The sequence below is a fragment of the Pelobates fuscus genome, chromosome 1, assembly GCF_036172605.1.
Source record: "Pelobates fuscus isolate aPelFus1 chromosome 1, aPelFus1.pri, whole genome shotgun sequence".
NCBI lineage: Eukaryota > Metazoa > Chordata > Amphibia > Anura > Pelobatidae > Pelobates > Pelobates fuscus.
In genome coordinates this window covers 473,643,144-473,655,715 of record NC_086317.1, presented here as the reverse complement: position 1 = coordinate 473,655,715, position 12,572 = coordinate 473,643,144, and the positions used below count along the sequence as shown (strand labels likewise).

The 12,572-nt window shown below is 40.5% G+C and overlaps 1 protein-coding gene across 1 annotated transcript in view; it reads left to right on the top strand.

The window, feature by feature from the left end:
* Positions 1-12,572, top strand: part of LOC134572755 (piwi-like protein 1) — a 161,334-nt gene that overhangs the window by 126,210 nt on the left and 22,552 nt on the right. The window contains exons 11-13 of the mRNA XM_063431922.1: positions 2,688-2,805; positions 4,608-4,722; positions 4,823-5,007. Coding sequence (XP_063287992.1) covers positions 2,688-2,805; positions 4,608-4,722; positions 4,823-5,007 — 418 coding nt within the window. The remainder of the gene's footprint in view (positions 1-2,687; positions 2,806-4,607; positions 4,723-4,822; positions 5,008-12,572) is intronic.

The window sequence follows — 12,572 nt, the reverse complement described above, 5'->3', positions numbered from 1 at the left end:
AATAAGTCAATGGGACCTGATGGAATACACCCAAAGCTATTAAAAGAGCTTAGTGGTGTACTAGCAAAACCATTAACAGATTTATTTAACCAATCATTGATAACAGGAGTAGTCCCAGAAGATTGGAAGTTAGCGAATGTTGTGCCCATTCACAAGAAAGGTAATAGGGAGGAGTCGGGCAACTAAAGGCCAGTAAGCCTTACTTCAGTAGTGGGGAAAGTGATGGAAACAATGTTAAAGGATAGGATTGTTGAACATCTAAAAACACATGGATTTCAAGACCAGAGACAACATGGGTTTACTTCAGGGAGATCATGCCAAACTAATCTTAATTGATTTTTTTGATTGGGTAACTAAAATTATAGATCAGGGTGGTGCAGTAGACATTGCTTACCTAGATTTCAGTAAGGCTTTTGACACTGTTGCACATAGAAGGCTTATCAATAAACTACAATCTTTGAGTTTGGATTCAAATATTGTTGAATGGGTAAGGCAGTGCTGAGTGACAGGCAACAGAGGGTTGTAGTCAATGGAGTATATTCGAAGCTTGGGCTTGTCACCAGTGGGGTACCTCAGGGATCTGTACTTGGACCCATTCTCTTTAATATTTTTATTAGTGATATTGCAGAAGGTCTTGATGGTAAGGTGTGTCTTTTTGCGGATGATACTAAGATATGTTGAATGAGAAAATAGTGCAGCGCACTCAGACTACAAAAAAATACAAAAAACAAAGAAGGCTACTAAAATGCCTAACTCAGTATAAATATGGGGATTTGGTTCCACCATATGGCCATATGTTGTTAAGCCCACCACTACTTTCAAAGTACCCCATTATCGGTGGGTCCTACACTACACTGTGGGAGACAAAATAATAGTAATCGTGTTATAAATAATATAGTGTTAAATACTAGTAAGAGCATAGTGAGTATACAAACAAAAGTGATGAAAGCAATTAAAAGCAGTGTTAAAGCTAAATAATTAATGTGTTAGTGCTGAAAATGAGTATACTCACTAATGCAGATGACTGTGCTCACTGGAAAAAATAATAAAAGTGACTTGACTACTGATAAACTCCTCCTTAATATACACACCTGTGGCCACCTCTAAAGGAGACTCTGAAGCTGGGGGGGCCTGGGCGGGGTGCTTAACCCCTAAGGAATCTGGTCTGGACTCCAAATATAGTATAAACAGAGAAAGGATAGGGGGCACTCCCGAGACCTGAATTTTGCATGAAAGGTGCTGCCGCTGTGACCAAGATTTCATGAATGAGAAAATAGTGCAGCGCACTCAGACTACAAAAAAATACAAAAAACAAAGAAGGCTACTAAAATGCCTAACTCAGTATAAATATGGGGATTTAACAACATAAGGCCATATGGTGGAACCAAATCCCCATATTTATACTGAGTTAGGCATTTTAGTAGCCTTCTTTGTTTTTTGTATTTTTTTGTAGTCTGAGTGCGCTGCACTATTTTCTCATTCATGAAATCTTGGTCACAGCGGCAGCACCTTTCATGCAAAATTCAGGTCTCGGGAGTGCCCCCTATCCTTTCTCTGTTGATACTAAGATATGTAACAGGGTTGATGTTCCAGGAGGGATAAGCCAAATGGCAAATGATTTAGGTAAACTAGAAAAATGGTCAGAGTTGTGGCAACTGACATTTAATGTGGATAAGTGCAAGATAATGCATCTTGGATGTAAAAACCCAAGGGCAGAGTACAGAATATTTGATAGAGTCCTAACCCCAACATCTGAGGAAAGGGATTTAGGGGTGATTATTTCTGATGACTTAAAGGTAGGCAGACAATGTAATAGAGCCGCAGGAAATGCTAGCAGAATGCTCGGTTTTATAGGGAGAGGTATTAGCAGTAGAAAGGGGGAAGTGCTCATGCCATTGTACAGAACACTGGTGAGACCTCACTTGGAGTACTGTACACAGTACTGGAGACCCTATCTTCAGAAGGATATTGATACCTTAGAGAGAGTTCAGAGAAGGGCTACTAAACTGGTTCATGGATTGCAGGATAAAACTTACCAGGAAAGGTTAAAGGATCTTAACATGTATAGCTTGGAGGAAAGACGAGACAGGGGGGATATGATAGAAACATTTAAATACATAAAGGGAATCAACACAGTAAAGGAGGAGACTATATTTAAAAGAAGAAAAACTACCACAACAAGAGGACATAGTCTTAAATTCGAGGGACAAAGGTTTAAAAATAATATCCGGAAGTATTACTTTACTGAGAGGGTAGTGAATGCATGGAATAGCCTTCCAGCTGAAGTGGTAGAGGTTAACACAGTAAAGGAGTTTAAGCATGCGTGGGATAGGCATAAGGCTATCCTAACTATAAGATAAGGCCAGGGACTAATGAAAGTATTTAGAAAACTGGGCAGACTAGATGGGCCGAATGGTTCTTATCTGCCGTCACATTCTATGTTTCTATGTTTCTAGATTGTTACTCAAGCGGTTTCAAATAAGTTCTGTTTATTTTGTGTTCTATAAATTTCAATTTGAGATTTTTACCAAGAATATTGAATTTTTGAATCTTGTGTATAGGGGAAGATCAGAGGATAGCAGCACGGGTTACATAAAGATTTAAAGATATAATATATTTTATATAAATTTAAAGGGAAAGCGCCTCAGATTGATATTTATAATTTATTGTAATCCTTTCTTTGAAAGGTTTAACTGACAGAATGAGAAGTGACTTTACTGTGATGAGAGATCTGGCTGTTCATACACGTTTGCCACCAGATCAGAGAGAAAAAACAGTGGGGAAATTCTTGGATTATATTCATAAGCAAGTATCTATCTTTAATTTTTACTGTGCTGAGTGGCTTGTATAAAATTAGTTTTTTGTTTTTTGTTCTTTGTTCACTAATCTTTGCTCTTTTTTTTTTTTTTTTTTGGTTTAGCTGTGAGGAAACTGAGATATTATTATATAAAATAAAAGGAATGGAGTAAATGGTAAAATGTATCTTTCCTGGACTCAGTTGTGTAGTCTATAAAGGTAGCAATATTAACTTGCACTCGGGTAAAACAAATTTTACACCATGAGCCAAAAAAAGATGACCAATACTATACCTTCTGGAGGGCCATATTGCCATATAGACCAGATCCCTTTCAAACCATATATTCAGAATAGAACAGTACAAAAGGAAATGGTAATAGGCAGAAAAAGCAGTGTGATCTACAATAGAGAAAGGTACAAAGATGGATAGTATTGACTGCAGCAATGGTATGTAAAGTGTATATAAAGCTAGAATCTTGCTTTAAAGGGACACTCCACCATTCAAATACAAAATAAAAATCACTGTTTAGTATATTTACCCGAAATGAAAACATGCACGCATGTCTTTGCAAGACAGGTGCTCTGGGCAATTGCTGCCTCTTGAGTTCAGCTCCATTGAGCTAACCCAACAAGAAGTAACAGGACCCATTGTCTGCTTAAAAGTTGGGGTGTAACCAGGTTAATTTATAAATGAATTTCTACTGAAATCTGCACTGTTTGCAAAATAAAATAAGACACACTCTTAACACATGAAGTTATGCAGCAAGCTAAAGTGAAAAGCTTAAAGAAAAACATATGCCTACTAACCAAGGTTAAGCTTTGTGTATTTAGAGTATATCCTCTTGGAGATCAGAGTTGCTTATTTTGCATGTTTGAGATATCCCTTTGATTTTCACTTGTCAGGAATTCACCAGTTAAAACACAAATAATATTTTTGCCACAATAGATGAGCTGCAAATTTACAGGATTATTTACTAAACACTTAATAAATACAATTTTGTGTTTAGTGAATAACCCTGCTAGGAGTTGGAGAATTTTTGCACCCTAATCTATATTGTCCAAAAGGTTTTTTTTTTTTTTTTGTTTTTTTTAACCTGTGTGTAATCACAATTCCTGGTTTAGTGAATAAATCCTATACAAGTGTAAAAAAAAAAAAAGTATGTATGTAGTGTAAAATGTTTGGTTGTTTTTTTATTGAATGAGCCTTTATTTGTGGAATTTTTCTTTTTTTGTTTTTTCCCCTTGTCCATTTTCTCAAGAGTCCCTCATAAACTTGTAGGGCAGGTGTCTCCTGGTCTCTTTTTAATCTAGTTAATAAATACCATATTCTCAAAGGCCGTTTATATTTTTTTGTGTGCATTTGAAAGATAACTTAATTTTTTTGTTTATTTTTAATTTATTTATATATATATTTTTTAATGTGTATAGAAATTGAAATAAAGGAGAGAAATGCAGGACATGAGAATCGTGTGGACTTTTCACACAATACATTGCCTATAAACTTACGAAGTAAAATACAAAGTACTAGCAGTTGTCATTATTATACTTCACTATGCTAGAAGTACATCTGCCAGAGATGTAGACTTTACAAGTTAGTGTGAAATTCTGAACTGGATTCAAAGTTTGGATGACTTTGACTCACTATTCATAATATATATATGATTAATCAGTGATGCACTTTAGCCACAAGATGGTGATCCTGACAAGAGACTACTGTTAAAGTAGTAAGTAGGGGATCATGAGACTTTTTTTTTTTTTAAATCTATTTAACTGTTTGAAAAAGGTGTTTTGTTTTTGTTTTTTCTTCTCAGGGATGAGGGAGTTCAAAAGGAGCTCCGTGACTGGGGTTTAAACTTTGATACCAACCTCTTGAGGTTTAATGGGAGAGTAGCTAATCCAGAAAGGATACAGCAATCTGGTAGATCAGTAAGTGAAATGTTATTAATAATGTAGTGGAGGGCTGGGCTTGGTTCATCTATAATGAAAAGTAACATGCAATTTCATCAGGATTTTTCTTTATGCACAGGTTGATTACAATCCTCAGTTTGCAGACTGGTCAAGAGAAATGAGAGGACAACTACTTAGCGTGAGACATTTAGAATCATGGATTTTGATATACACCCGAAGAAATTATGATGTGGCAAATACTCTTACGCAAACATTAGTTAAAGTAACCCAACCAATGGGGATTCGAATTAATAAAGCAATAATGTAAGATTTATTTGTGACCCAAATGTTGTTGTATTTAGGCTGTAGGGTTGTAGGTCAAAGGTCAAACTTTTTAATGTAGGCTTCATAGAAATCTGTCTTAAAGCAAAACGTTCATCCTAAGGCCGTCATGGTCCAAGAAAGCCATAATGTGGGATAGGATTCTCAAATTTGGGGAAGGTCAGAATTTTTTGTATTCTCCAGCAGCCACTCTCCGGTTATCTTTGTTTCCTTTGGTGTAGGTTCAACTGTGTGGAGCTCTTCAAGATTTTATTTTGCTCTCAAATATCAAGATTCACAGATCTTCTGTCCTGTTAGAGGATAGAGACCCACGCCATTCATTGGGATCTAGCACTGATATGCCAGGCTGCATGCCCATACATTGCTACTTCACTGGGGTTCCTGTGAGAGTGCATCCCTTTGTGGGTGTGCTGAGCAGGGAGAACCATTCTCAGTTTTCTCATCAGTTTGATGCCAACTATGTAGCATTGGTGAGTATTGTTGCATTGGCCCTCTACTAGTTCCTGTATCCACTCTAAATATTTAAAAAGCCCCTGGAGAGGTGAATTACACATTGTGCGTGTCACCCTGTCCTCTCTAGGCTCTCAAAGTACAGCAGTGTGGATAATGTAAAAAAAAAACATGATGTTTAGGTGATCTCCTAACTCTGGCAGTTATGCTTGTCTGCTGGCCTCCTTCTGCTTGTTTTTAGGATCTTTCCTATGGTTTATTCAGACTAGGGACTGTGGGGAAATGATGTTGCTATGCCCATTCATAACTTTTTTTTTTATTTTTTTTTTATTTTTAGGCTATAATTTCAAGCAAGTGTCAGAAGATTTATGCTAGGCACCAACACAACAAAAATAAAATCTAAAATGAATAAACAAAAGTGTAATTTGAGAAAAGGATCTTTAAATGGTTATCAGTGACCATATAACACTCCTCTTAAAATTAGCTTTTAAGAAAATAGAATGCTAAACCCATAGAGAAGCGTCCTTGCTTTTTCTGCTGCTTCTCCTGTTAAGTTGAACCTTCCAATACCATTGACCATTGTGTCATGTTTGAGACAATATTCTGTAAATGTACAGAATATTGGTATTGGTAAGCTATCGGCCTAAAAGTTTACAGATAATCGGAATCTGCTCTAAAAAAAAAATCAATATTGGTCTATCCATAGCGGCTATTGCCGTGCATGCACATTAGGTATCCCCCTCGCGGACATCGGTGCTGGACCCAGGTAAGTGACACCACGGGGGTGTGCTTTTGTTTCCCTTTAAACACTAGATAAATAGACATCTGTTCCAGGCATATCTTTGATGGACTCTCTTCTCAGTGCCAAGTTGCAGAGGAACTGAGCCCAGTCCCACAGGGGACCTTGGTGGACTTGTTTCCATGGAACTACCAGATGATTTAATGGCTTCCCCCCATTTTTATGCTCTTATAAGGTGGTTTCCATGAACTTCTTGTCACAGGCTGGTGTCAATCCCTCTGTATGTCCTTTCATCTTGTAGGCAGGTATCATCCGCTCTGCCTTGATGTCTCTGTACACTACTTTTTTTTTTTTAAAGGCATTTGCGGCTTACTGGCCAAGTGACTAGCTCAATGTAGGCTTATCCATAGACTCTGCTGCAACCCTCACCAGATGGGACCCTAAACTCTGTTGAAACTTCATCCTGAAAAGTCCACAGGAAGAGGAAATAGTGCAGCAAGAAAGCAGGTCCAAAGACTCTGAAACTGGAATTGTGTGTGTGTGTGTTATAGGGCCTATATATTGTGTGGGGAAGTTTGGAGGCCTTTTTCTTTTTTTGTCCTTTAATTTAAAAAAAACCAAACCTTTTTATATCCACCGTCCCTTCTTACCTTTTTATCATGGTGTGGGGACACTGCAGTCCCTAGTCGTCCTGTGCTATTTAATAACTCTGCCTGCAACTCCTCCGGCTGCAAGCAGTTCAGTCCCCTCACAAGCACTTCTGAGCATTGTCATGGTAACCTGCGGTAACTTGCTGAATGTCCCAGCTTGCAGAGGAACATTCACTGTCCCGGCTCCTCCTCTCTGCTGCCGATTGCCACAGACAAGTGCCTTTGGCCAGTAAGGGAGATGTTTGATCTCCCCACCGGCCCGTGAAGACACAAAGCAGGACTGGCACTTTGATAGCACCGGCTCTGCATTGGCAGGCGGGCCGCGTATTATCCAATGAGGCCCACAGGGCGTCTATTGGACAGCCTTGAACTGAGCATCTGAGCATTCAAATAGCAGATTGAAGACCCTTCTGGGGATTTTAAGATCCATCTAAGCTGTCATAGTTACTAGATATTGCCTGTGTGCGTGTGTGTGTATAAACTTTACTATTTATTTGGATATTCTTAGTCAGCTGACAACCAGAGACACAGCACAGCAACTTCAGAGGGATAGTTAGAACTCTGGCACATATCCTGCTCATTCACGCACCCAGCACACCTGCCTCTCTGAGACTATGTTGTGCAATTGGTAGTTGTGGTAGTTCCTCCCTTGTTACTTGTTGAGAATTAAGTTTTTATATATATATATATATATATATATATATATATATATTTAAAATCTTGCTTGCATTTTGTTCTGTCTGATATCTCTCATTTCAGTCGTTCTCTATAGCTGTATATTCCCCATGTGTATGACATCTGCCATTTCTATTGTGATAGAAAATATAAAGTAAACTGAGTGGCAAAAGCCACGACGAGAAAACACAGTGGAGCGCTGAAAACATGCACACTTACCCGTGTATATGAACAGGGATATATGTGGTTAGGTACTAGAATTGAGAGAGAATCGCATGTACCGTATTTTTTGCTCCATAAGATGCACCAAGAAGGAAAACGAGAGATATTTTGAATCATATGGTGTACTAAACTATTGAATAAACTATCAGAATAATATTTCAACCACGTAAAGTGAACAGCAGTCAACAGTGGCATTAAGAACTATCATCACTGTCCTTAACAAATGAAGAGACTTTAAGGTTCGAGTACTTTTCTAGTTTTCTGTTAACCCCACTGCTCACAATCACTGACATCACTTTCTTCGCTATCTTCATATAAGATACCATCTTCGTTTCCATCCAAAGCATTGCTAATGCCACATTTTTAAATGAGTGTACAAAGATTTAGTCCTTTACTGAGTCCCATGATGTTTTCACCCATTCACAAACTTGAGTGATAGTGGGCCTCTTCATTCGTCCAGTAGGTGTCAGATCATGATTACCAGCAGCCATCCATTTGTTTCACTATTCTTGGATGAAGACCTTAAATGGTTTGTTGATGGAAACATCGAGAGGTTGCAACTGGCTGGTAAGACCTTCAGGGATTGCAGCTAGATGAGTCTTCACTTCTTAAAGCACTTTTTTGTAGTTTCACTAATATGTGCTCTAAACTGGTCAAGTATTAATAAGGCAGGCTTTTTCAGAAGCCCTCCAGGACGTTTGGACCTCACTTTTTCAACCCATACTCTCATTCCATTTTCCATCATCCATCCTTTCTCATGAACCTGTACAACAACTTATTTTGGAAATGTTTTCCTTTTGAAAAGTAATATGGGTGGTGTGACGAACTGCACTTCGCCACTGGTTTTTGGAGAGGCTTGCGTGCCAGCCTCTTACCCTGTGACTATGGCCCCTGAGGTGTATTGCCTTTTAAAATACTCCATTTGTGCAGATTGGATTCTAAAGTACTGTTTCTGCCCCTTTAAGAACTATTGGAAAAGATTTGCACTTTCGATGTGGCATTTCTGATACAGCTGAAGTGTCGAAGTGGCCGCAATTTTAATTCAGTCGAACACGTTCAGCTGTGTTTGGTCATAGAGTTCATGGAACTCAAATTCTCCAGACTTCAACACTTCGGAAATCAAAGTGCGTTCGACAATTGGAACGCCACTTTAACTTTGCGTATTTGCACAAACTGCCCCCATTCGTGCATTTGAACTGAACTTAGCATTTGAACTATTGGAAATAGACAGGCTGCACAGCAAAATTCTCTGCAACTGTTTTAGGCTTGAAAATGTGCGTGCTGTTGGTCAAATATGACTTCCACAAAACTTTCGAACCCCTGCTCTGATCTGGGTGATTTTTGGATATGCTGTTCGCCCAGATCAAAGCTATCCAGGGATGTATAATTTATAGGCATGTGTTTGTGTTTTGAGGTGTTTCTGGACTTTTTGTAAAAATTGATATTTTCTGCCTGTGGATAATTAGGTTATTCCATTAATTATCACAGGCAGAGGGGAGGTATTGCTGACTGTATGTGGGAGTGTTACTGTGTTAATTATTGTTCTGATTTGGTTTGTGTCCCTTTTGTCCCTGTGTACCATCAGGTTCAGGGGGTGTGCCTCTGGCCTGAAAATGTGTATAAAAGAAATGCCTTTGTGCTCATTAAACCAGACCACCTTACCCTCAACTCGCAGCCTCGTCATGTGTTGTAGGTTACTGCTATATCACACACTGGGGATTGCTATACGCTGTATACTCCCCTGGATCACTGCTAGCTCTTGTAAGAGCTCTCTTCAGCTATAAAGGAGGAGAGACCCAGCTATACTCTTGGAGGAGAGACCCAGCTATACTCTCTTGGAGAGGTCCTTCCCACACGTCCTGGATCCAGAGGTTGGAGTCCCAGGGTGGGAAGGAGGCGGCAAGCTCCCAACCAAGCTACGGCGGTTCGTGGAGTCTGCGGTGCTTATGGTGTCTGGTGCGGTTCTGATGGTCCTTGAGAAGCGCTAGGAGCATCAGTCGGCGGAGGTATCAGTTACAGGTGGCATCTGCACAGCAAGACAACACAACCGTGTAATGGGTTTTCACGGTGATAGTTTTGGCACCTTTCAGATCAACAATCCTGTTAGATGGGACATCAAAGGTTAGCGGGACTTCATCCATATTCTCAATCTGGACAATTTCAAGCCCAGTTTTTTTCCTACCATCAATTACACGTTTATGAAAAGATGGAATCTTATATTCAGATTCTTTGGGCATATTCTAGTTTTGGTGCACATAGCAAGGCCACATCGCCTCATAAATCTGTAGCACCACAATGGTGATCCAGTAAAATCGTGAATGCCTTTCTCTACAGCAATGCATTTGGCTTCATATATTAGCATTTGTGTAGAGACTGAGAAGCCATTATTCCGGTAATGTGTGATCCATTCTTTCATGGCCACGTCTAACTGTGGCCACTTTGCAGCATTTCCACGAAAGTGTGCTTACTTTTATTCACTTTTTGCAGCTGATCCTGCTGTTTCCTCCACTCTTACCATTTTTTGCAGTTGGAGGTGCCCCAAAATGTGTCTCTGCTGCTCTTTCCATGCTCCTTAGCATATTTTACTACTGCTTTATCATCCTTGTATGTAGAATGGGGGAGGTTTTCAGCAAGAAAATACAGTGATGAAGGAACGGTCAGTAATGTATCTCTAATGTTTACCACTGAGCACTGACCATTTGCGTTCTCTCCGAGCTTTGTGCATCATAGGTATAAATGTAATAATTGATAACGGAAGTCCATTATTACTTTATACAAATGATGTACAAAGTCCATTATTTTGTTGTTTTTGCCCCTTACGTAGAATTGCAGCTTGCATTGTTTTTTACCTTAGCTAGGGATAGTGCTTGAAGGAGTGAGGTAAAGGAAGGTGTGCATGCGCACTGCTGTCTCAGTATGCTTCACGACCGGTATCTGCTTTTGCCCCTCTCTCTGGCTTGGCGATTTGGCTCCAAGGAACACACCTTCGCTCCATAAGAGCATAGACATTTCCCCTTATTTTTGAGGAGGAAAAAAGTGCGTCTTATGGAGCGAAAAATACGGTAATTTATTATAGTCAATAGACCGTATCTAATGAATATTGGAATGAACAGAGCAAATTGAGGATAATCTCAAAGGGAAGGGTGTACTCTGACACCATCTCTTTTCTGCCCTTCAGTCGCAAACTCAAGAGGAGAGCTAAAGAAAGACGCAATGGCTTTTAGTTTGGTAAGGTCAAACCGTGTTGATGCATTTGAAATACTTAATGGGTAATCTATGTCCCTTCATTTTAGCCAAATAATTAACCTTCTAACACCCTCCCTAACCCAACATTCCCCTTGAAATAATTAACACAGACACCATGTTGGGAGGTAAAGCCATCGATGGCTGCAGTTATTGAGTACATCGAGGCATCATCGAAAACCATTCAAATGTAACGGCCGAAAAATCTAAATGGTAAACAATCTTAGCTAGGTTGGCGGCGCTGAGTGCTAAACTCCCACTCCATTAGGGGGGAAAAAGCCCAGCCCCTTTGCCGCCGTCACTCCCACCATCTCTCTCTGATACCATCTCTTGCCGCCAATCCAACAGCCCTTATGCATCTTGTTTTTTTTTTTCCACAGCCCGGGTTAGACACGGTGCACGAGAGCATGAAAATCAGCCAGCAAAAGGTCCATACCAGCAGTGCTGAGGTGGACCCAGTCAGGCCTAAAAAGCTTAACCTGTTGGCCCGTGATGCTCAATGATGAACCCATGCAGCTCAGCAACAGCCCCACCTACCAACCTATTAAGTTTTTTCCGAGCCCTATAAGCAGCGCCCGTAGAAGGCTCCACTGCAGCCTGGGCAACACATTGGACCACCCGATCCTCATGCCAGGTAACCAGGCTGAAAGCCAGCAGATATCAGAACAGACCACCCAAGCCAGGTCTAGCACTGGACTAGACCCCAAATCGTTGTCCCCGAGATGAAGCACCAGAATGTGCGGACTCCCCCATCGAGCCCGAGCCTCCTGCAGCAACGCACGGAGAGCAGGCCAGCAAAGCCCGCACTATCCCAACCAGCGCATACACACCCGAGAGACTGGAAATCCCAGTGTCCGGCCCAGCGACAATGAGTGTGCTTGCAAGGAAGCCCTGTGGATGACTGAGTGACCCACTAACCAAACACGCGTGTGTGGTGCAGCTCCTAAAAGGAAAGCAGATTGAATACATGGAAACAAAACAGGTAACACCAAGCTTTTCAGCAGATAGGGGTCTGACCTATAACTTGTACCTCTGCGATCTCCACCGCCCTCAGCGCTGAAGTACGCCTGGGGGTGGCCCTGCGCAGTCGCACAAGTTGCCGCGCCAATCTTGAAAGAATGGGAAGTGATTGTCAGGATTACAGAATGATCCAGCACGTAGAATTGTGCAACACAGAGGACTGATGGGTAACGTATAGCGGACCTTAGAATGGCCGGACTAACGTACCAAAGAATAGTCAGGAATAGCCGAGGTCAAGGGATACAGAAAGAGACACAACGATAAAGAAAAAAAAACAGGAGTCAGGGAAGTCAAAAACAATGCCAAAGTCAAATAACCAGAATAACTAACTAAAATCAATAACGCACTCTCAGACAACCACAAAGGAAACCACGACAGGGCACTGAGCAGGATGAGAACTGGGCCTAAATATCCCTCCTCTAGATCTGATAGGCTGTAATCGGCCTTTGACCCCAAAGGCAGTTACCAGGTTCCCATTTGCATAATTGATGCTCAGCATTAACCATTCTGTGGATTTGGTTGCTGCTCGGCACAACTTTTTATGTGTG